We start from the raw sequence: 23,882 nt of genomic DNA, 5'->3' as shown, positions 1-23,882 counted from the left end.
AAGCACACGCCAATGGCCGGTCAATACGTTTAATCATCCAGATTGCGTAAAAGTTGATTGATGGATTTGAATATATGAAACTCCAAGGAAACGTTCATATTTGACTAGATAGTGGACGAGTGTAGGTATACAGATATTCGTCGGCTTCCTTGGCTAACAGTTATTTAAGTTAAAAATAAATGGCATGTGTTTTTTTGTTCCTCAACCTAAGCAGAGTCCCGTGCGACGTGAATCATCGCCGATTAGATTATAGAGGAAACACTAGAAAGCCTGAGAAGGTGGAGTATTTCCATCCGCCCATTAGGGTGCCCCGTTCCAGCTTCAGATAGACCCGGTCCTCCCGTTCAACCATCAGCAGTACTCCGTTGCTTGCCGCCTCCCTTGTAACGTCCTGGTCACCGGCGAATGCTGATATAACCGGATAATCATTCTGCATCAGGTTCACCTGCAGGGAAAGCAAAGCTTGGAGTTGAGTCTCATGTCGGGTCACTGAAATGCCAATCCCATTAAATGCAGACCAACCATCTCCTAATTGCTTACCTGTATGGTTTGTCTGTTGTAGACCTTGACCACGTGAAAGCTGAAACTATATATCCCCCTTCTTGGTGCCTGGAAAACACTTGCTTTGAGATCGAAATGGTTGCCGATGTTCACTAAAACCTGTGATCAGAAAAGGCGCACACTGAGACGGTGCTCTATTTTTCCATTTGCATGCTTCACTCAACACAACAGCTGGTTTTGTGGTAATGTATTGTTTGTGTCTACGATGCAGTGACTGCAGAGAGGCGTATCAGAGAGCCTGGTTCTGTTTTTTGTCAAATTTTTCGGCTGCGCTTCAGTAGCAGTTTGGGAAGGTTCCCAGTTTGATGCGTAGCTTATAACAGGCCGCTGTCCAAAGACCTCAGCCGTGAAAACTTATTTGAACATCTAATCAAAAGCTACACAAGGCATATGTAAACGTGGCCGAGGCCCAGGACGCATATGTGATAAATGATCCTGCGTGGATGATCGGTCTTTTTTGCGGCGCATCTCCAAATCACGCCAATTACGCACAGCATTAGAAGAATCCCTTTCAAGGGAGAAACAACACTGTGCTCTTTAATTCATACATACTCAGATCACACAGAGCGTCAACAGTAAAACATAAAAAATTAAAAAAAAAATCCACGAAACGTAACCTTAAACAAGTTTTGCGCACCCACGGCACACAGAATGCACCAAAAGAACACAATGATTAAAAACGTAGTACTGGGGAAAATCTGATGTACATTAGATTTTTGATAAACTGTGGTGGTGTTAAATTCAGTGAACATCTGACCTGGTCAAAGTAGATGGTCATAGACGTGTTGCTCATCTCTGACGGCTCGTGGTTGGTTCCACGCACGGCAGAAAAAGCCACCTTTGCCCCAGCGGAGCGGACTGAAATGCCAAGTGAGGAGGTGACCGCTCCATCCGAAGAAGGGTTCGAATCGCACACCACAAGACACTTCCCTTCGAGAACGATGGGCTCCGTGTCGTTCTGGCCGAGGCAGAAAGCCACGCCGCATCCCAAGAGGAGGGCCAGTGCCAGGGTGGCACAGGGTCCCGGGCAGCGCGCTGGCACCATGGTTGGATCGCTGATCCCGCGCACACTGATACAACCCAGCAGCCCCTTGGAGGTTTGTTAGTACTCGATCACCTGGTCCAGACTTAGTCCCTTCTCTCTTCCCCTCTCTCTTCCTCTATCTGTGATGCTCCCTCACTCTCTCAAACTGACACACAGACGCACTCAGACTCTCTCCGGCTGAGACTCCCCTCCCTCCTGTGCGTCTTAGTTGATTTTTGGAGAGTATTCAGACAACTGTTGTCGTAAATCCTGATGATATGAGAGAAAATATTGGAGTTTTCATGTGAGACAGTAGCAGAAAGGGAATTTTGCACAGTTAAGTCACTGAACTTGACATGCTACAGAGTCTGATGCGTGCGTAAAATGACTATGGTGCGTAAAATGAAAAGCGGGTCCTACCAGTAAACACTAAAATCTAAGCAAAAACGTTGCAGAAAACGAGATTCCTTTTACTAATCGTCCGTTGTTGACGAAACCAACTATTTGTGCAACTGCGCAGTGTTTACTGGTAAAACTGTGCGCCGCAGCACTTTCCACCAAATTAAAAATGTTCAAAATTGTGTTACCGTCTTCTATTCTCGCTTTGTCTGATACATTTGATAAAAACAAGCACTTTTCCGGCATTTCTTTTGAGGAAAAAGGTAAAGCACGACCTACCTGTGCTATCCATCCCGCTGGTATGCTCGCTGTCTCTCCCAGACTGTGAACTGAGCGCTCAGATCGCTGATGCAAAAAAAGCATGAGTCTCTGGGCTCCCTTTCGAGGGACAACTCACGCCCATTCTTTGTGTGTAGCCACTGCAACAAGACTCCCCAGAAGTGTCCCGCAATTAAGAGCACATGCGTGGACTAATAGGTTTGTTTACATATTAATCAGCTCAATGCTGTGAGCTCAGGGGCCCCTAAGGACGGCAAAGATCACCTGCTCTCAGTGTCTGTCATTTATATGCTGTGGTTTTCTCATGTCTCTCCCTGATTAATCCGAAATGAAGGGGCTGCAGCGGATAACCTTGCTGTTGCATGGTACATTCAGCATGCATGTATATGTTACTAATTTGAGACTTAAACGAGCTTTTTATGAGCCCAATAAAGATACTCGTGCGCCATCCAGTGGCAGATTTAAATTGTGCAGGGTGGGTTTCTGCTTACAGTATAAGAGGTGCATAGAAAAATCAATGTTAGAGTGACTAAAATAATAAATCTGGGTGCCATTCTGCTTGTTAGACACGTGCGCTCGCATTTCAGCAAATTCGGTCACATTGCAAATCAACAAAGATTCCATGATCGAGCTGAAACCAGGTAACACTTCAGAAGATGCTCCCATCACAGAGAATGACCTGCACCTCTCTGCACTACCCTTAGCCTTTTTCTTTTCACTCCCTGACATGTCATCATCCTTTGGAGAGCTGTGTGGAGGGTCCCTATCAGTGCTCCACACCTCTGAATGGTTTGAGAGTGGGCTTCGCAAGTGGTGAACCCTCACGTCAGACCTTTAATGAGCTGTCATTTTCCTACTTAAAGATGTGCTGGCTCCCTACATTATGCAGGGCACTCATATTTACACAGAAAGGTACTTTATAGAGTGTCTTTATCTGGGCATGTAAATAGTGGCAGGAAAAATAATGGATTTCTTTCAGTTTATCAGGAATGGATTTTGTATTTTTAATACATCCACACACATGGGATATAAAAGAAATGTAAAGATACAGAATGTCACTGTGAATTAGCGTTAAAAGCTCTGGCATAAACACAAAACATGTGAAGTGTTTTTTTGAGATTCTCATTCAAAGTCCAAAAAGAAAAGACATTATTTTAATCGTGCTTAATCCTTCCTTTCGTTCTTAGTCCGATTTGACAAACATAGCACTGTCAGAGCTGACTGACAAACCATGCGGAAGAGTGACATCAGGTATCCAAGAGCCACAACTGTCCCCAGGCCTTCAGAAGGACACATAGCTACAGAAAACATCAAATGTCAAGTATGGGGAACATGCAAGGAAAAGGGATGTGGCCTACATGGCATTACCATACCAGGGGCTGCTGTTGCCCTGAAAGGGACTTCACTTCCATCAGGCAAGCTGATCGGCTAGACTGACAACAGCGTTATGGTTATTTTCCCTGACAGCTAGCAGAGCCTACTGGCTTCCAGGAACGGGGAGGTCGATTATGTGATGGGTCTTAAAGAGAGCCATCTGCTTATGCAAAGCCAAGGACTGCTTTGTTAAATGCTTTCCTTCACACATCACACATGTGTTTGTGTTCGCTTAATCCCTCTAATGACTGAGATAATGGAATTTCTTTGGTGATTTTTGTGTCACAAGAAAGTAGTTCCACGTGCCTACGTACCTGTTTAATATCTCTGCTGCAAACAGCATTCATAACATTAAATACGATTAAAGGAGGACCACTCTGTGTGCTCACACCACCATATGCTTCATCAGGTCTAAAATATCCACTTTAAAATAAATATTGGCCTGTCCATCTGTCTGCCAGTCCATCTGTCTGTTCGCAGCTATAAATGAGTCTGTATCTTCATATTTGAAATGAGGTCAGGCGCTCAAACTGCTTGATTTGTGACTTCTCTCTCACTGCAGGACTGAACAAAAGCTCTGAAGAGAGAAAGAGAGAGAGGGAGAAGGTGTTTTGTCTCGCTTGTCTTACATCAGTAAGATGTGACCTCTATTTTAGCATGTGTAAGAAGACAAATAGCATCAATCTAGTCTGTTCCTCCCTCCTAGTGCAGGGCTAGCAACCTGATGAGGAGTTATATGTAACCCAGAGAGAGGTGATAGCAGGCTGTACTGTGCCTGCTAAAGTGTACAGTGACAGCTTTGTGTATGTGGGTATAGTTGTATTTACATCTGTTTATTCTGCCTAACATTTCGCTGTTTCTTATCAGAAAAGCCTCCAGATTTTAGGAGTATGATTTGATCCAGGTTTTTGGTATAAGGGTTAGATACATGTGGTTATAGGTGAGTCTCCAGGAAATGAAAGCGAGTCAGTGTGCGAATCTAACGTCTGTATATCCGTACACACATAATTTCACCCTTCTGCAAAAACCTTTTGTTTTTATTCGACAGATTTCAAAATAATCAATTAATAATTGTGCCGTGTGGTTTCACCTTTCTAATATGCACCTAAATGTCAGTTCAAATTCGTAGCCCAAGTGTGACTAAAAGTAGTCATGTTACATTCAACAATGATCTGATTCTGTTCGATGCCTCCTTGCTACGAAAAAAGGAAAAGGGAACGAAGTAGTGCTAGAGACCCATTCTTTTATGGTTGTGCCTGAATTTAACTGCAGTGTTTTCCAAAGAGTAAGAATTTACTGATGGTGGATGCTGTGACCGATGTGCATTCAGAGACTTATACAGATTAGAAGGGGAGAGTTTAACCCATGTTGGTTTCTGTAACTACAGTTGCAAACACTAAAAGCAGCAGAAAATGAGTGGACACTGCAATTTACAGATGTTCCCTAAACACACACAAACATTTAAAGTAAAGATTTGCCATTTCAAGAATCCAGAAAATCTATGAGAGAATACTGTCATGTCAAAGGTGGCGTTTGCATGATGCATATCCCGCCCCTCCCTCGAAAAGCCAGTCACATGCTTTACAACAACCAAACCAGGAATCATATCAGCCAACTGTGTTGTTGCACTGATGGAACAGCAGCGGCATAAAACAGAAGTATAATCTGCAAGGAAAAAAGATTTCTAAATGTTATTTTTGGGCAAAGTCACCAAACTTTCTATGCATTTTTTTGTCACAACTGACTGCTAATTCTATTAATACCATTATTTCCTGGTGCTTCTTAAAATTGCCGGTATGGCTCCCTCACCATTCATTTAGATTGGAGGCTGTCTTGTTAGCCAGGGACAACTGGCCAGAGGTTTGAAGCACCTCACATGTCAGCTATGTGATAGACCGGGTATTGCAATGAGCTGCACTGTCCATGCAGATTTATTTTGAAAAGAGCAGTGGCCAATGGGAAAAGTCCAGCACTCATCACTTATTCGGCCAACAAGGGTCCAGACAAACCATCTGCACACTGCTCTCCAAACAGCCCTCCCAATCCTTACCCTGACCTTAACCCCACAACACACTCCATTCACGATCGTGCTGCGGCTGCATCTGGGTACACCAGACTCAGTCAGCCAGTTAGAAAGGGAAAAACACATGTGTTTATATGGCTGTCCACACTGCTGAAGTCCAGCCAAAAACGATGAGCTGTTCTTTTGAATGGCTCTTGGAAAGGAAAGCAACCATAAGTAAGATCTGGCTTCCTTCAAAGAGTTGTAGTCGCCTGTCAATCACAAGGTAGCCACAGCCTAAAACAAACACTGCTTTTTCATCTATTTTGCTATAAATGGGATCATAACTTATAATACGAGCATCACACTGCATTAAAAGAAAAGCCTTCAAACCAGCAATTGAGTCCAAAAACTTGTAAAGAAAATGTTTGCAGAAGTATGATACGCATGATAACTTTTTTGTACACTTTGATACAATCAGACTTCTTTTTGCACCCAGAGGAGTCGCCCTCTATTGGCTGTTGGGTCCTTTTACGTTGGCTTCACTTTTCAGACCCAGAGGCTGTGTCCATCTTTAACACACAGTGTATGGTCAGTTGTAAATCCCTGAATCCATGAAAATCCCAGCAGTGTATATTTCTGTTTTTCAGGTCAAAATAGCAAGAAGATGGCTCATTTCACAATCACTGCATAACCCCTGGTTTCAACCATGTTCTAAATGGGTTGTCTGAAGCTCTGGAAACACCGACCTGCTGCTGTCTCTGCCCCCTTCAGTAAGTAAACTCTGCATCTGATAGACAGCATAGAGAAAAATAAACAAATTAATAGCACATTAGCTCATGTGGATGGTGAATTTGTTAGATGTTGCCTTTTAAAAATCAACCTGAAAGTGTCTCAGAAGTGACTGCTGGTTAGCATTTAGTCTTAAAGGGCTTTGTTTCAGTCCCTATATCATTGTTCTGTTGTCTGACAACACAAACAGAAAAATATGCAAATAAATAAACAGTTTTATTTGAAATTTAGCTCCATTAATATGCAGGGCATGTGAACACAGAAAGCAGGAAAGACACAAACTGATGAGTTTAGTTTGCAGTGAAGCACATCTGGAGATTTGGAAACATTTTACCCCCACACAGTCCTTGCTTATTGGTTTCAAGCTCCTTGTAAAGTTTCCATCATCACTGAGTGACCGTCAGCTTTACAATGTCCACATAGCTCTGACCTGTGGGCATAGGATCAAAGGTAAACATAATGCTATATTAGCTGCACAGTACATTAACACTAAGAATCCTATTATTGAGGAAACACTGCCATAAAAAAAAAAGTAATCCACTGGCTCCTCAGTTCCTCCGATGCTGGGAGTGCATGAAGACACTTGTGTTCACTCTTGCAGCTAACAGCAGAACATGGGGCGTGCGTTGCTGAGACACTTTAGAGTTGGTAGAAGCAGCTCTAACCAACCTGGTGGTGGTTGCTGTTTGTGATCGGCTCACCTGGAGTGAGTGTACAGTGAGGGGGCAGGGTTATATAAAGTCTGAGCTGGATGAGTGTTGGTTTGTTTTGGTAGTTGTTGTAACACTTTAGTCAAATTCTTCCTAACTTGTAAAGCTGGAAGGCTCTCTAGTTGTGGGAATGCTTTTAGTTTATACCTCTATAACAACCTCAAAACACCACATGGACATTTACCTCAATGCCTTGAAAACCAGGCTAACAGTACAAAAGCTATTATTATAAATGAATCGTGATAAAACTGGATTTTTATATTTGAGTAGAAATTACAGACTGTATACTGAGGAAATTAAAAAATAAACCAGTATACAGTCTTTGATTAAAATTGTAATTTTTCGCTGCTTCTATCGTGAACGCGCATGTGCCGCTCCTCGTGAAAGGAACTTGATGTCACCATGGCAACAGCACGCGGACAGGGTAGGAAGGCTACTACAGTTGCGCTTCCGGCTACAAAAAAGTAGAAAAAAACGCCATTTATTTAGTTGACTTATGAAGTTTGGGGATTTATAACGTTATACTTAAATGTTAGCAAAAACGCCGCTGTCAAACAAACGAGGCTTTTAACGTTACACGGCCTCAAAACTTCCTCGAACCTGTCACAAGTGAAAACAAATGGCAGCGCCGAAAGCAGCCGTTTCCAGATTGCGGGGGATAAGGACGTCCAAAAGGGCTGACAAATCACTTCCAGCGTCCACTCGGAACTTTATGGAAAGGTAATCTGTCAGAACAAGCTCTTATATATATTTTTTTTTCTACCTGTGTGGCATTCAGCACCTTAGCCAGGCTGCGTTCACAAACGGTGGCAAGTCAAAGCTTTACAGCCCTCTAAGTAAGAAGATTTATCGCAGCAAAACACAATAACAACACAACAGCAATCAATGCAGGTGGAAGACACTTCACTACATGTTCAAATGAAGCTATTTGATTCTTTCCAGTTGAATGTAGGCGGTGATCCAGCAGTAAAACACCAGGTTAGACAGGCAGCAGACTGTTGCACTCCTAAATTCAGAACCAATTATTCCTACTCTTTCTGTCGTTTTTTTCCCCCATCCTCTTATATATATATTTGAAAAATAAAATAAAATAAAAGACCGGGGTCTGTGGGTCTTCCAGCAGGATATTTTGAGTGTCAGGCACTTCATTTCCTGTGCTCTGGTGAATTTTTCGGCACCAATTTGCTGGCAACAGTTCAAAATATAATGGAGTATAATGCAGCGAGGCTCTCAGGCATTCTGTATTGATTTCTAACATTTATTCTCCTGTAGAGGAGAATAAATGCTTTCTCATTTACTATTATCCCCGCTGAGTCAACACTCATTTAGGTGTGATTTTCTCCTCTCTTCTCTTTTGTGTCATTTATTTTGGGGAAGCAACCTTTTTACATGTGCATGCAATAGGGGTAGGAACACATCATGAGCGAAACAGTGAACGCTATGGCTGAGCATTTGTACTTTGATACTGCAGTGTACCAATGACTCAGATTCAGACCTAAGTGGCTTCACAACAAAGTAAAGGCACAAATCCTGTCAACTTGCAAGGCGGGACTTTTCTTATCAATTATTTTCTGATTTAAACATCCATCCATCCATTATCTATACACCGCTTAATCCTCACGAGGGTCGTGGGGGGGCTGGAGTCTATCCCAGCTGACTTAGGGCGAAGGCAGGGGACACCCTGGACAGGTCACCAGTCTATCACAGGGCCACACTTAGAGACAGACAAACAGGCACACTCACATTCACACCTACAGACAGTTTAGAATCACCAATTAACCTCAACATGTTTTTTGGACTGTGTGGGAGGAAGCCGGAGAACCCGGAGAGAACCCACGCTGCACGGGGAGAACATGCAAACTCCATGCAGAAAGATTCCGGTGCCCCCACTGGGACGTGAACCGGCAACCTTGTTGCTGCGAGGCAACAGTGCTACCAACTGCACCACCCTGCAGCCCTGGTTTAAACATGCATCACGGAATTGCTCCATATCACAACTTGTCATTGCGTCGCATAGAGTAGCTTTATAGTGTCTGAACAGAGTCATGCATGAGCTGGTGTGCATGAGCTGCAGCAAGTACTGGAGAAACACATATTCTAGAGTAAGCAATGTTGCTGAGTTACATCCAAGACATGTTAAGGCAGGAAGCGATTTTCATAAAAAATCTTCATGTAGCTGATACATAAGTCAGCAAATGATCTATTTATTCATGTTTACCATATTATTATTTAAAGATTCTCGCTAAAAGTTTTTTTTCTTTTTTGTACTCTCAACTCAGTTGCCCTGGCACATTACTGTAATATATAGTTTAGATTACAGCTACAGGCATTCTGTCTGTAGCACTATTCCCTCAGAGGATCCCTTGTCACAACTCTTGACCCCCTTCTAGATATCTAGTGGCATCGTCGGGTCAAAATTTCAGTGTCTTTCCTCTGATCTCTCATTAAATACTGGTTCAACATTCCCTTCAGCCTCAGCTGCACTTTGTGTTTACTGCTAATCAGCAAACATTAGCATGCCAACACTCTAAATTAAAATGCTGAACATAGTATACCTACTTAACATCAGCACATTAGCATTCCAATGCAAGCACATGAGCGTGCTGATGTTAGCATACAGCTACAACCATCGTTGTGCCTAACTACTGCCTCAAAGACCTACTGCCATGGCTGTAGACTCAACACTGTATTTTAGTTTGCAAAACAATTAGCATTTATCAAACTGTTGCTGATGAGGGGTTGTTGATATCATGAGGCCTATACTGGCAGTATAGTGCGACTTGCGTTATCGCCACTCCTATCCATCCTGTCCACTTTCAACACTATTACAAATGCCAGAATTTACAAAAAAATCAACACCTCTGCATGTTTGTAGCTTCATGTGTCAGCGAGAAATCAATTAATTGAATAATTTGAACTTTAAAGCTGGAATATGTATCGTTCCCCTTGTTAAAACACCAACAAATATGATTTATTCACTCGGTATCTTGTTCTTGGAGTAGTTTCATCTGATTTTTGATATGTCAGTGATAGACCAGGCAGCTAATTAGAACAGGAATATTGCTCACTGAAGTGGTTTAATTGGGCAGCAGTGGCATCATTAACCAGGACAGGTGCAACCAGACAAACCTGATCAATATTTCTCATTAACAGAAATGGATGACATCTCCAAATTGAAAACAGTGTCTTTTTTTTTTTTTTTTTTTAAATATCATTTTAATTGCGATTCGTATTTATATAATTAAATCTTGTTTGAGTGCTTTGGAAAACCTCAGTTATTCACACTTTGTTTTACAATATCTACTAAATGATCAACATAGGTAATTTCATTTTATCACCAGGAGTGTATGATAAGATTGCCAAGTATCTTGTTTAGCACACATTTGTCTCATAGTCTGCAAACTGAACAACAGGAGGCGTGAAGACACTGGTGTCACTTCCTTGTAGTGATGTCTAATTACCTTTTCCGTAGACTGCCATCTGAGATCCTGATTAAGATTCTGTCATACCTGGATGCCTCCGCACTTTTCAGCATCAGCCACGTCAATAAACTTTTCCATCAGCTTGCCAACGATAAGTAAGTATCAACCGGGGCTTGTCGGTGCAAGATAAGCGTAAGCGGTATTTTAAAAACACAAGTATGTTGTGTTGCAGACAGCAATTCTTTCTGTTATAGGTTTATCACTAATTTATTAATTGTTTTTGGCTGAAATCCAAAAGTCTATTCACAGCTTCCCAGAGCCAAAGCTGACCCTTTTAAATGGACTGCTTTGTCAGACTAACAACGATAAAACCAAATGTCTGCCAATTACTGTCCAAGAAAACTAAATTTCCACATTTGAAGAAGTTTTGACTTTTTTAATGACCAATGTTCTGTCAGTGGACAAATCAGTTACCCACAAATTGTTCTACCTCCAACAAAGTCAATTTATTAACATGCAACAGATCACAGTCTATTGTTAAACTGTTCAGAGCAAAGTTTCCGTTACACTTAAGGCCCCTTCTGATAAAAGTTTTCTTCCTTTTTTATGTGCTAGAAGATATATCATAAGCAGAATAAGCAGTCAGGAGTGTACATTGAAGTCATTCTAACGCACAAACAAATTATTTACATGAGAAAAAATGGTCCAAATATGTAATTCTGATACACAGAGATGAGTTTTTAGGAGTTTAATCAATGGCTGAAGGGGAACTTAAAGAAAATATCCATTCAAGAACAAGAATCATTTTGTTGTTTTAGAATGACTACTTACAAATGAGCATACCACATATGTTTAAATACACCTTTCAGTGAAAATCAAGTTTGCTAACATGCCAATGTAGTGTCTTTAGTATGCTAGACAACATATCATTAGCCAAATAAGCAGTCAACAATACGTGACATATTTGTGCAACTTTGAAACACTGCGATGGGTTTTTAGGGACTTTTGTGTAATTCAGTCACTTGTTAATTACCTTTCTTCAGTTGTGTTCACTAAGCACAGTCTGTCACTTCTCTCTGCCTTCCAATACCATCAACGCAGCGCTCTGTGGAAGAAGATATACATAGCGGAGCTTGGCAAGAAGAAAAAGCGGGAACCCAAGTGCATTGACGAGCTGCTGCTGAGGATGGAGGATGGAGCTGCAGGCTACTGGAAATGGCTGTACTTCAAGACTGTAGCCGCACGTGACATGAACAAGTGGAAAAGACATCTTGGACACATCAGCCGTTACACTGGGTTACCCAGCCAAACAGAACAGGTCCTCAGGTGCAGTACTAGATGGAGCGAAGCAAAAGCGGCATTTGGAAAGCAGTTTAGATGAAGTGCAGGAGGTGTGGTGTTTGTTTTAATGTACCTGCCACTTGACTTTGCCTACCTCACACTTGAGTGACACGACAAGTGCTGCTTGTTGGTTAAGGTAATCGAGTGCTTAGCATGACAGTTTTCAAGCATTTGAACCTCTTACCTCCTTATTTCTATGGGAAATCCTGAATAAATTCATTTTATTCTTGTTAAAGCGGCCGTCTGCACCATGCTGTAATCTGCATTTGCCATCTGTTCAGTAGCTTCTTTTTCAGCTGGAAGGAGCTCTGTAAAGTGTCCGTCCACTGTTTGTGGTTAGCAAACAGTAAAACTTTGGAGATCTGCCCTCGCTGTCGAGAAAGTTCAAGGGTAGAGAGTAGAGGACAGTTCAAGCTGCTGGCAATCAAAAGCAAAGTATGGTTTGTTTTTCATATCGCACTTAATGACACTTTCTTATTAAAGGTGAGCAAGGAGGTCTCTGTCTGAACGTGATGTCTGCTCAGGGGGATGCCAGCACGCGCGGGAAAGCTCCCTCACCACCTCCACGGCGGTTTCTGCTGTGTTTTTATAACCTCTGATTAGAGACTGTGCAGCACTCAATTTTGAGTTCTGTGGCAGTCGCTGTGGTACAGAGGGGGAAGTAGAAATAATTGTGTTCCTTGCAGAGGCTGTCTGAATTGTTGAAATAAATTGCTTAGCCCTCCAACCCCTCATCCACAACACACACACACACACACACACACACACACACACACACACACGCGCACGCACACCTTCCCCTTCCTGCCTCCTCCCACCAGCTCAGACAATTCCCTATGGGGGGTTTGTCTGTTAGAGACACTGAGGAGCATGCGATTTACCTTGGTAATAATCATTTCACAAGACATCACACATAGAGACGGTGCAGAGTAAAATCCCCTGGGTCATCTGAGGCCTCCTGGGCTGCTCCAGTTTTTAGCTTTGTTCCTCCACTTAATTGATATTGGATGGCGCCTCAGCGAGACACCGGCTGCATCACAGTAGGGGCAGCCCTGAATCACAGTTTAGACAGAATTGGATCAAGAGATTTATCACAACAGCTGCGGTTTCATTTCATTCGTTGCATATCATTTCATTAGCAAGAACAGCTTAAATGGAGTCATACTCCTCCCTACTGCTGACAAAAGAAATCTAACAGTCATTAAACTCATAATTTTCCTGATTTAAAAAGCAACAGTCAGCTTTTCCAAACACCGCCCAATTATTTCAATTGTATTAAATTCAAATAAATGGATAGAGGATTAGATATTTGTTCAGTAATTCAATTGTTGTCTTCACATGGCCATTAAGGAGCATAAACAGAGCCATTACCCGCTCAAAAGGAGAGAGCCTGTTAATTTCAGCTTAGCTCGTGTTTGAACCAGCAGCTAAGCTCTGAAGCGCTCTCTCCCTCCTATCGCAATACGGCTAGCATGCTTTATTTGCAGCCTCCCCAAGAAGCAAGTCGCACTGTTGTAATTTTGTGTTTTCTTCCTCTAGAAACTTGGACATCACCTGGGAACTGACGGTCACTGATAAGTCAGGGCATGAGAGCACTTTGGAGCTGAGCCGGTCCCAGTTCTTCGAGACTTCTGTGACACTGTGCTGGAGCGCGGGATGCTACTTGCCCAGCTACCAGCAGATTTCCACCCTTCAACTTCACGGCGTCAGGAGGATAGCCCTCAACTGCCCCGGCCTAAAGAAGTAAAGACAGCCAGCATCCCCTCTACGCCCTCTCTCTGTGTCTCTGTCTCCTCTTCTCTCAGTAAAACCAACAGTTTTCTTTGCTTTGCTCCGTCAGACCTGGCTGGAGGTCCCTCATGGCAAAGTTAGACATGCAGGCTCTAACTAAAAGCGCGCAGGTCATTGGCCAGGACAGACTGGTGCAGCTGCAGTTGCTACAGCCTGGCATCATCATCGGTGTCTGGAGGGTAATTACTTCACCAGCAACCATGGCATTTTGAAATTATTATTCATTAGCTTATTCCAGCTGAGCAAGTGTGATGGGTACTTTTTTTTTTTTTTAAATCCCAGAATAAATGATTCAGCAGGAGAAATTACAAGGAATTTAAATGATGGCTCTTTTTGCAGGACCAGAGCTCCGTTGCCTTCATCATGTTCACCCTCCACTTCCACAAGCTGGTGGAAAGAAGCACTCAGGGATCATCTGTTTGGTAGGTGGCGCTTGACCACACGACGCTTACTCACATGTTCACACGGTGTGCCGTGTATCACCATCAGATGGTTATGGCTCAAATTGAAAGGCCGTGATAACTGACAGATTTCACTTGATGCTCCTATTGTGACCCACGTATGAAGCACTGCGGGGTGAGATTTGACACGTCAGCATCACCGGCACTTGTGTTTCTCCAGAGCGGTGAATAATGCCACTCTGTCGGGGTTTAACGTAAAGAATGTTATTCTTGTCATGTGTCAGGACCAGTTACACCAGTGAGCTTTCTTTAGTAATTTCCCACGAGGACGCAGCAAAATGCGGGTTTGAATTCTAGCCAGACACAATGGCAATTGAATTTACTCATTCACAGATCTTAAAACAGAGAGCAGGTGAATAAATGTTTGAAGATATTTACTTCTGTTTTGTTAAGTTTGAATTAAAAATCATTGGGATAGATCGCTGGTTACCAACCTATAACAGTTTGAGAATGAAAGCTAAACTGCTCACAACTCTTGTCATATTCAGGCCATGAGCACAATCACCATTAGACCTCATCTTAAAGGCTCATAAGGAAAAAGGGTTGGAAAGCTTTAGCTCAAACCATTCAGTATTTTATTTTCCATCTATCTGAAAATAAAAACTAATCCAGGTTATGTCATATTGTGGTCTTGGAAGTGCTTCATTGATAATCCAACAAAAGATTCCTGATGCTGCTTTATCTATTGCAAGTCTTGCACCTCAGCACAGCGTGGCTATAGCCCCCTCTCCTGGTTTCTGATGAGAGCACAGTACAGTTACAGTATATTATGACTGCAGTCCACAAAAGTAAATTAACCTGTTAGATGCCTCCCTAATAAAATGCCTTCTTTTCTTAATGTTCCTGTCACTCACTGTACTTTAATTTACTCTTATGCTTTTCTTTCTCCAGTCCCTTTGTGGAGCCAGTGGTCAAGCCTCCTTTCGATGACATAGACCCTGAATGCGGTCTCCATGGATACCAACTACACATTGTTCTCCACAACACCGTATGCAAGCTCATGTCCGGAAGCTTCTCCCAGCTCTTCTGCCGAAGAAGTAATCTGTTTATACTCATAATCACTCAGTCACAAAGTGAATGATGCAGGCAAGACATGCATCAGAGTATTGTGTGGACCGTTTAAAAATGTTGCTCTGGATAAAATACGTGTGAGTCACATGCATTATATCTTTTAGGTGAAGACAGAACAGGTTGAAAAACTTGTATTAATTTATTCTATTTTTAAAAAATCTCTTAATAATCTCTCATACTGCGAATTGATGAATACAAAGCTTCTGTAGCCATATTCGTGTATTTGCTCTTTAGCGTATACATCCATCCATCCATCCATTATCTATATACCGCTTAATCCTCACTAGAGTCGCAGGGGGCTGGAGTCTATCCCAGCCGACTTAGGGCGAAGGCAGGGGACACCCTGGACAAGTCACCAGTCTATCACAGGGCTACACAGAGAGACAAACAAGCACACTCACATTCACGCCTACGGACAATTTAGAATCACCAATTAACCTCAACATGTTTTTTGGACTGTGTGGGAGGAAGCCGGTGAACCCGGAGAGAACCCACGCTGCACAGGGAGAACATGCAAACTCCACGCAGAAAGATCCCGGGTGTCCTAACCAGGATGCAAACTGGGGATTTTCTAGCTTAGGCAATGGTGTCAACCACTCAGCCACCATGCAGGCCTAAGCATACAAAATGTCTACATATAGTTTCCTAGTATCTGTGACAAACTGTATGCACATTTTAATTTTTTATATTTTGAAAAATTGAACAACTCACCTATACACTGGGATACTACACACTCCATCACATCAGTACTAAATATTACATGTATAGTTGTATTTTTTACCCTTTTTTCACATCGCATATGTTGCGAATGCCTTTGGATCTTTGAAATGTTTAATAACCTTTCTTAGCTTTGTTCACTAAAATATTTACAGTGTTCGAAGGTTGTTGCTCATAGATTTTAATTCAGGTGATACAAAACTGCATCTCATGATTTTCTGAAACTTGGCAACACCCTGATGCTCACAGATTTTTAGCTTAAACTAATCATGCAACATTGTGTTTCATTGTGTAAAGGCTTACTTGTGTGTTGTTGTCTTTAACCAGCTCAGATCTCAGATGGACTGATCCAGCTTACTGCCATCAGCAGTACAAACTTGTCGCAGCACACTCGTCTGTCTTGCAGCACCACCCTGTGCTGGCAGTGTGAGGCCCTGCAGGGAGCAGTGGAGGTATGATATGTATTATATGCTTCTTCCACACTGTTTTAATCTATGTTTAAGAAAGAAAGAAATGCATGCCAACAACACAGCACTGCTTAAATCATTTCTGTTTTTCAAGGGAAAAAGAACATACTTAAAGTTGCTCATATTAGCATGCATTTTGACAGTTATGACTACAGGTGACAGAGGCTGAATAAACATTTTCAAGCTGGAAAAGAATGACATAATGCGATGTGACTATTTTTTTATTAGTAGACCCACAATAAAATTACAACAATAACAATCCACACAGAGAAGACGTGTTTAAATGTTTCCTTCTTGCCAGAATTGCTGCATCATGAGTCTAACCCTGCTGGATGAATTCAAGAAACCCTTCACCTGTGTCACTTCTCCCGTGGCCATGACGCTGGAAAAGACGCCCGTTTCTTATGACTATGACGGTGAGCACTACCTGATCCACCACCAGGACTCAGACAGTCAGGTGAAGATGGAGCTCGTACGGTTAAAGGACCAGCAGCACTTTGTCCTCGTCAGTTTAGTCGTCTATTTGAGCGTTTACAGTGTCAACAAGCATTTTGGCAGAGATTACTGATCCTGCCATTCTTCTGTTGTTGCTCCATCAAAGGCGAGATTTCACATTCAATATTTGAGGTTGCTCATCGCCGCTGTCCAACTTGTGGGAAATTGTCAGGTGAAAGACTGGGTCAGCCGCAGAGCTGCGCCACACTCTGTAACAGCAGGTTGTGAAAGTGTTCATTTTTGTTTTGTAAGTGAATATTGTAGCTCAAAACCTACTGTATGGTACTGTACCTTTTTAGAAATGTATATTTTCTGTGTCTTCTACCAGTTAATAGATGCTGTTTGTCTACCTCTCATTTCTTATTTTATAATACTTGTGCCTTATGTTTTTTTTTGTTTTTTTTTATTGAGAGGTTTAGTCCACACCATTGACTTAAAGATGGACAAACCGTCTGTACTGTCATCTATAGATTTTTTGAAAGGTTCAGTGTAGTGGCTCTGACCATCGCCCTTTTGGCAGAGACCGACTCCGAACTCCTGGTTCATACAAAAATGAGCAAAGACACAGCGTGAGCAGAGCTGTGGCCGGCTATGCAAATGTCTCCGGGCCATGTAACTGTCCTCAGACAGCACCCACAACTGTAAGGCTTAAAATAATTTAAGCAGCTGAGTTATATAAAAATCCACCTCTTGCACAGTTATGAAAGGGAAATTGGCATTAGTGACTAAAACTGTGTTTCATATGTGGCTCTAAACATGTTTGTTTCTACTGTAAAGATAGATTTTTTTAATGGGAGTCTATATGAGGATTGACTCATTTTTGGAAACTAGTCTCAAGTGACCAATTAAGATACTGCAGCTTTTGGCTTTATTTTTACATTGCATCATAACTTTGTAAAAATAATTTTACAAATCTGATTAATAATTAACGAGTAATGTCTCTGCATCATAAAGAGAAACAGATGGAATAAAAATAAAAATGGGAACATTTAATTATAGTTTTGTTATTACTGAAAGCTGTCTAAATTCCACATTCTTAATGTTTTAAATGTACATTTAATGAATGCTACACTGATAGTTTTTGCACCAGCTCATTAATTGATTCTAATAGTATTATAATTAGTCAGTCTATAATTATTCTAGTGACACACTCGAGCTGTTTGGACACATGCTGTGTACTTATTATACTCTGTATACCCAAAACTAAAAGAGGGAAAATAACATTTTTTTTAAGAAAACAACTTGAGACATTCTGTTCAAGGTGCTGAAATGACCTTCTTCAAGATGCTGTTTTTCTAAAATATTTTGTGGAGCGCAGAATTAAAGAAGTAAATTTTAAAAAACAACACCATTTTGTTGGAATGTGAGTCTGAGGCCTACCCATGCAGATCTGTATCATGGTGAAAACAAAGTAAATCTCTGTCCCTTGTAGAATCCATCCATCCATCCATCATCTATACACCACTTAAGCCTCACTAGGGTCACGGGGGGCTGGAGTCTATCCCAGCTAACTCAGGGTGAAGGCAGGGGACACCCTGAACAGGTCACCAGTCTATCACAGGGGTACACTTAGAGACAGACAACCAAGCACACTCACATTCACACCTACGGACAATTTAGAATCACCGATTAACCTCAACATGTTTTTAGACTTGTGGGAGGAAGCCGGAGAACCTGGAGAGAACCCACGCTGCACGGGGAGAACATGCAAACTCCAAACAGAAAGATCCCAGTGGGGGCACTGGGATCTTTCTGTGAACCGGCGACCTTCTTGCTGCGAGGCACAGTGCTACCAGAATGTATGTAGAATGTAGAATGTATATTGGATAACATGAACCTGGGCAAGGTTTTAGCAGCACCTTTTTTTTTTTTTTTTTTTAGATCAGCTTTATACCATAATGGAGCTCCACCATGACACAAAGTAACTCAAGTCATTTTTGAACACACTGTAAGAGGATATTTGAATAGAGCACCGAATCTAACGGTCCATTTACACTACGTGTTATTTCTATGTTGAAACTCTACGTTCATGTTTAAGATGAGAAGATTGCAGGATGTTGCCATTCATCCATCTGTGATGCTTTCTTAGATTTGGCCTAAAATACCTTAAAACTCACATGGTATCTTCGCCATCCTCTCTCATAGCTGATTTCATCACTTTGCCGGTCCCTTCCAACTTAAAGTATCCAAATTACTGTAATATTAATTATTAATAACTCTCAGTCATTAAATATTCTTATTGTAGTGATGTCTTTCATGTATTTCCTGAATTTTACATTTTCCTTTGTTGTCTATGTGGATATTTGCTGATGTGAGCAGGCAGATTTTAAAATGCACCCACCCTATTAATTAACACTTTCAAGTCTTAACTCTTGGGTGTTTTTACTAAAATGAAGCGAAACAAGCACATGTTTTACATGTGTGTTGGAATGAATGTTTTGTATACTTCATGCATATCACATTTTGTTTCCTTTTATTGTGGCATTAATACGTTAACATCCACGTTTCCTCAGTCAGACATTACGCTTTCACTTTTAGATGAAAAGTGAGCCTAATGTCCACACCCTGGCAAGTCTGGCTACAGATAGAATTAGTGCAGGAGCAATTGTTGGAAACAGTTGCCATGCTGCTGACGGGCCAACACTGCTGATGGCAATAAAATAAGGCAGGCCCTCTGGATAATAGGATTTCAGAGGCTCCCCTTCCTTTTCTCAGTGAGGGTCATCATCACCTTGAAAAGATGCTTATTTTTCCAAACACATCACCAACATCTTTGGCAGTAGATCCAAAATTATTTGGGGAAATGAGCCAGAGGGGAGAAAAAAGAGGGGCAACAGTATGTGTGATAAATTGTTTTTGAGGTTTTTTTTTTTTTTTGTCTCAGACTTCACAATTGAAATGAGACAAAAGCTGTGATGGGGAGAGAGAGACGCCGTCTGAATCATAAAGGCGCTGTGTTGTCACATTGTTAATATTTTACAGCCATTTCCCTTTTATTTATAGTGCTAGGATGAACCAATATAGGGGCCATATAGAGCCATACAGACTTACGTCGGTTTGCTCATGTGGACTCTTCATACATCGACAAGTGCCACAATATTGCCCATTACCTGGACTGAATGACATGTACCATGTAAGACTTTGGGGTTCTAAGTGTGTTACAACACATTTCCATCACAGTGACCTTCAAACTACTGTTTGCTGTCACATCATCTATTGCAAACTGCCAATCCTTCATTCCCATTTTATTAGAAAAACCAGGAGCCAAGGGCATTGTGGGCTGGTAATGGACTGGCAAGAATATAAAGCCAGTTATTCAAACGTTTGAGACACAGTTATGGCTGAACCAGGGCTACGGATATTTGGGGCAAGGACTGTGGAGCCTTGATGGAAAGCACAGTATGTTCTGTCTTTGGTTTTTGCTTAAAGTGTTAATTTCATGTACTTACCAAAAAAACAAAAAACAAAAAAAACAGACTGCAATTTACATCAATAGTTCAATATAGGCTGTTCTCCAGTAGATGGCTCTCTTTCGTAAACAATGAGAAAATCTATAAACAATGCTGTATTTTCATTTTCTTTAGGCTTTCAATCAGCAAAAGACAGTTCCAGAGAAACACAATACATAACCGACTCGTGGAAATCTTTTTATCAGCGCAATAATAATCTCTTTTCTCAGAATCATCTCTGCACAGTACGGGGAATTTATTATGCTTCTCATCTTTTCTTGCTTTTTTTCCCCCTTTTTCTGCTCTTTTGCAAAGTCATTACAAGCCTGTGTGTTAATCAAAACTTAAGAGACTTTAACACCAAATAACAATTAAGACAGAATCCGCCGCCAAACTACTGAATGGGTAAATTTAGTGGCATAAAGCTTCATTAAACTCATCTTTCTTAGTTTCCTCACAGGCTAATCTTGGAAGAAAATTGCTTCCATTTTTAGCCTTTAATTCTCTCCCATGTGAGTGACCAGCTGGGCCCGCAAACTATTCAGCCTCGGAAGCCAATGACACAGTCCTTATTTTGTCCTCTCATTGGAGGGAAACAGTCAACTAATGAAATTCAGCATGAGGGAGATTGATTGTGCGAATCTGCCAGCGTACATCTTGTTTTTCTTTTTTTCTATTTACGTTGACACACTAAACTGACACCGCTGCCTTAAGAGATTCTCAGAACTCTGTTTTCCCAAAGTCTGGAAGATAATCATAGTCTTCTCCCACACTGATGACTTCCTAGTCCTCACAAATCCCAACCCGTAACATTCCACGTTTATGACCCCGTTGTGAGGCCAGGGAAGTTAATTATGCTTATAATGATCAGAACTACATCATCTACAACAGTGCAAGGTGTCTATGCCAAACAATCTCCCATTAGAAGCTGTATAATCAAGCTAGAAGTGTTTTGTCGTGGCAACAAGAATAACAGATGGCCTGGCGTTTACATTGCTAGAAGTGAACCTTGCTACAGAATCATTGTAGTCGTCCTCTTCCAACTTATTCATCTGTGCACCTACTTTACTTCTGTTACTCTTTTGATCCCCGTAGGAAAGGGGAACTGGATAAAGGGGGAAATACATTTTAAAAAATGACTGAGTAACTTTTAAAACCTGTAGATATGGTGAAAATAACAGCACTTGTCTGTAATACATAAAGGGGCTGGAGGGTAAGACAGTTAAATACATTTAAAATTACTCTTTTTCAGTCCTCATTACACATTTTTATCTTTCAACTTGTGTCAAATATCTGTAAAATAATATATTATTTTTGCTGATTTAAAGACAGTAAAAATAATCGTGTAATTTTATGATCAAATGTTGTACCTGCATGAATATGTAAAAATACAGATTTTTTGATGTGGACATTATTTACAGTTTTTGCCAGTTTTTTTTAAATTACAGTTACCATGTAAAATAATATATGTATATTCAGTTATTTTACTAGCTATTATCTGTAATTTCACTAAACAGGAAAAACATGTAAAATGACAGTAAATTATTGAACAAATTACATTTAAAACTGTTAAAAAAAAATAACACTCACAGTGGGATTTAGACCAACCAGGAATACGGTCACAGGCACCAAAGATCCAGAGATGCAAGTGAGGGATTCTACAGAATCGCTACTGTGGCACAGATTTCTTCAAACCTCACTGCTGGTTATGATAGAAAGCTGTTGGACCACACCTATGCACCACAACTTGCTGCATATGGTGCTGCAGACTGGTCAGAGTGATCATGCTGACCTCTGGACCCACCAAAAGCACTGACAATGGGCACATGAGCATCACAACTGGACCACAAAACAAAGCAAGACGGTGGAGGCATCATTTGGTTTGACACGTACCACCTACATAAACATTGTTACAGGTCACGTACAACCCTTCATGGCGACAGTATTCCCTGATGGCCTCTTTTAGTCAGATAATGCACCCTGACACGCTACAAAATAGTTCAGAATTGGTCTAAAGAACATGACATGAGTGTTTACGGACTTGGCCTCCAAATTCTCCAGATTTCAATCCAATGCCATAAAAGGCAAGGTCCATACAGAGAGAATACAGAAGTGACTGTGCTCTAACGCTGTCAGTGATGTTTCACCTCGTTTTAACCAGAACCTGCAGCTTAAACATGAGAATCAGGTAGAACACAGGGGTGGGGGGCAGGGATTCTCCTTCATCTTTAAAGTGGCGGAGACTGACAGAAATCAATATTTCAGACAGGACACTTTGTCAGATTTAACTATTCATTTCAGAATGACATGCATTTGTGTTTGGCGGTGACTCTGCCAAAGTGATGCTTCAGAACAATCTGATAAAGAAGGATACACAACGTCCCTGAGATCACAAACCACCAAAACTTCGGGAGCAGATGGGTTGAGTCACCTTGTAATGAAATTAATGGAATTAGCCTCTATGTGCATGTCACATTTCCTTGGAATTCATGCAAGCATGCAAGATCTCCTCATCTGAATGCAGGGAATCTGCAGCGTGCTGAATGTAAGCAGATGGACATCTGGCAAGACACTGTTAAATTGAAATATCCCACCACTGGAGAGTGAACGAAGGACTTAACATGAAGTGGTGCCCCCTTTATGTGGAGAAGTTATGGTGGATTACATATTATATGAACTATATTTGTTGGCTTTCAGGCAGATGAATCACTCATATGCTCCAGAGGCAGAAAGAACGGGTCATAGAGCTTGGGGGAGGGAAGAGACAACAGCGTTAGGATGTGGAGGCAAGCGAACTGCCTGGGAAATGATTCATGTCGTAAGGTTAAGGTGCCCTAACAAAGACCATAACTCACACTTCATCGTAAATGGAGATGATATAACATCTGCAAAACCTTTCTAATTTGATCTATCTTGTCCCGGGGCAGAGGTACTTGTATCTGCTGGAATGTAGAAACGGAGGCCAGTTGTTGTTGTTTATGTAGCACATTTAAAGCAACAGCCATTGTGCCAAAGTGCTTTCTAGTAAAAAAGAATATGATTGACAATACAAATCCCTTGACAAGTGTAAATATTGGGGTCGAGTTCCTAGAAAGTTATTTATGATGAGAAGTTATCTTACTGATAGTAGTAATTTAAACCCCACAAAATTATATAAAATACTTGTTTTTCTTACTATAATATAATATAAGGCTTTAATATAAGATAACCTGACAGTGTTATTAATTATAGAGATTAATCCAACTAATTTAGTATTTATTTAATATTAGTTGTATAGCTAAGACATAAAGGTATAATTAATTGAGGAGAATAATAGCTAAGGCCTTCGTATTATTGACAGAGGAGATTCATCTAACTACTTTAAATAAAAGGCGGAGATCCTACAGCATTAATAAGTCTGGAAATCAACCTGACAAACTTTTGAATTGATCTACAAAATATAGATGAAATGCAGAAAATAGATTTTTAATTGCCACACAACAAAATATGTTTTTTCTTTCCACTGAACTGTAAAGCGATGCCACTGG

The 23,882-nt window shown here is 41.2% G+C and overlaps 2 protein-coding genes across 2 annotated transcripts; one reads left to right on the top strand and one right to left on the bottom strand.

The window, feature by feature from the left end:
• Nucleotides 1-247: 247 nt before the first annotated feature.
• cbln2b (cerebellin 2b precursor) lies at nt 248-1,606 on the bottom strand. Its single transcript, XM_008278505.1, has 3 exons — nt 1,319-1,606; nt 541-660; nt 248-445 (listed from the first exon to the last, which is right to left on the bottom strand). Exons 1-3 carry the CDS (start codon nt 1,604-1,606, stop codon nt 248-250), a joined length of 606 nt encoding a protein of 201 aa, XP_008276727.1.
• Nucleotides 1,607-7,760: 6,154 nt separating this feature from the next.
• On the top strand, nt 7,761-16,979 carry fbxo15 (F-box protein 15). The gene is made up of 9 exons (XM_008278503.1): nt 7,761-7,861; nt 10,614-10,718; nt 11,665-11,889; nt 13,444-13,647; nt 13,745-13,874; nt 14,035-14,117; nt 15,048-15,193; nt 16,272-16,396; nt 16,713-16,979. The coding sequence occupies exons 1-9, from the start codon at nt 7,761-7,763 to the stop codon at nt 16,977-16,979; spliced, it is 1,386 nt and encodes a 461-aa protein (XP_008276725.1).
• Nucleotides 16,980-23,882: the final 6,903 nt, after the last annotated feature.

The sequence above is a fragment of the Stegastes partitus genome, unplaced genomic scaffold, assembly GCF_000690725.1.
Source record: "Stegastes partitus isolate 25-593 unplaced genomic scaffold, Stegastes_partitus-1.0.2 Scaffold125, whole genome shotgun sequence".
Taxonomy (NCBI): Eukaryota; Metazoa; Chordata; class Actinopteri; family Pomacentridae; genus Stegastes; species Stegastes partitus.
Note: the sequence above shows the minus strand (reverse complement) of the source record. Positions and strands in the feature narration are given on the sequence as shown.

Excerpts from the sequence above, each read along its gene's own strand:
- cbln2b (XM_008278505.1), bottom strand. The coding sequence starts at position 1,606 with ATGGTGCCAGCGCGCTGCCCGGGACCCTGTGCCACCCTGGCACTGGCC. Across the intron at positions 661-1,318 it reads TGACCATCTACTTTGACCAG|GTTTTAGTGAACATCGGCAA; the intron begins GTCAGATGTTCA and ends TTCTGATCACAG. Across the intron at positions 446-540 it reads ACAACAGACAAACCATACAG|GTGAACCTGATGCAGAATGA; the intron begins GTAAGCAATTAG and ends CTTTCCCTGCAG.
- fbxo15 (XM_008278503.1), top strand. The coding sequence starts at position 7,761 with ATGGCAGCGCCGAAAGCAGCCGTTTCCAGATTGCGGGGGATAAGGACG. Across the intron at positions 7,862-10,613 it reads ACTCGGAACTTTATGGAAAG|ACTGCCATCTGAGATCCTGA; the intron begins GTAATCTGTCAG and ends CCTTTTCCGTAG. Across the intron at positions 16,397-16,712 it reads CCCTGCAGGGAGCAGTGGAG|AATTGCTGCATCATGAGTCT; the intron begins GTATGATATGTA and ends CCTTCTTGCCAG.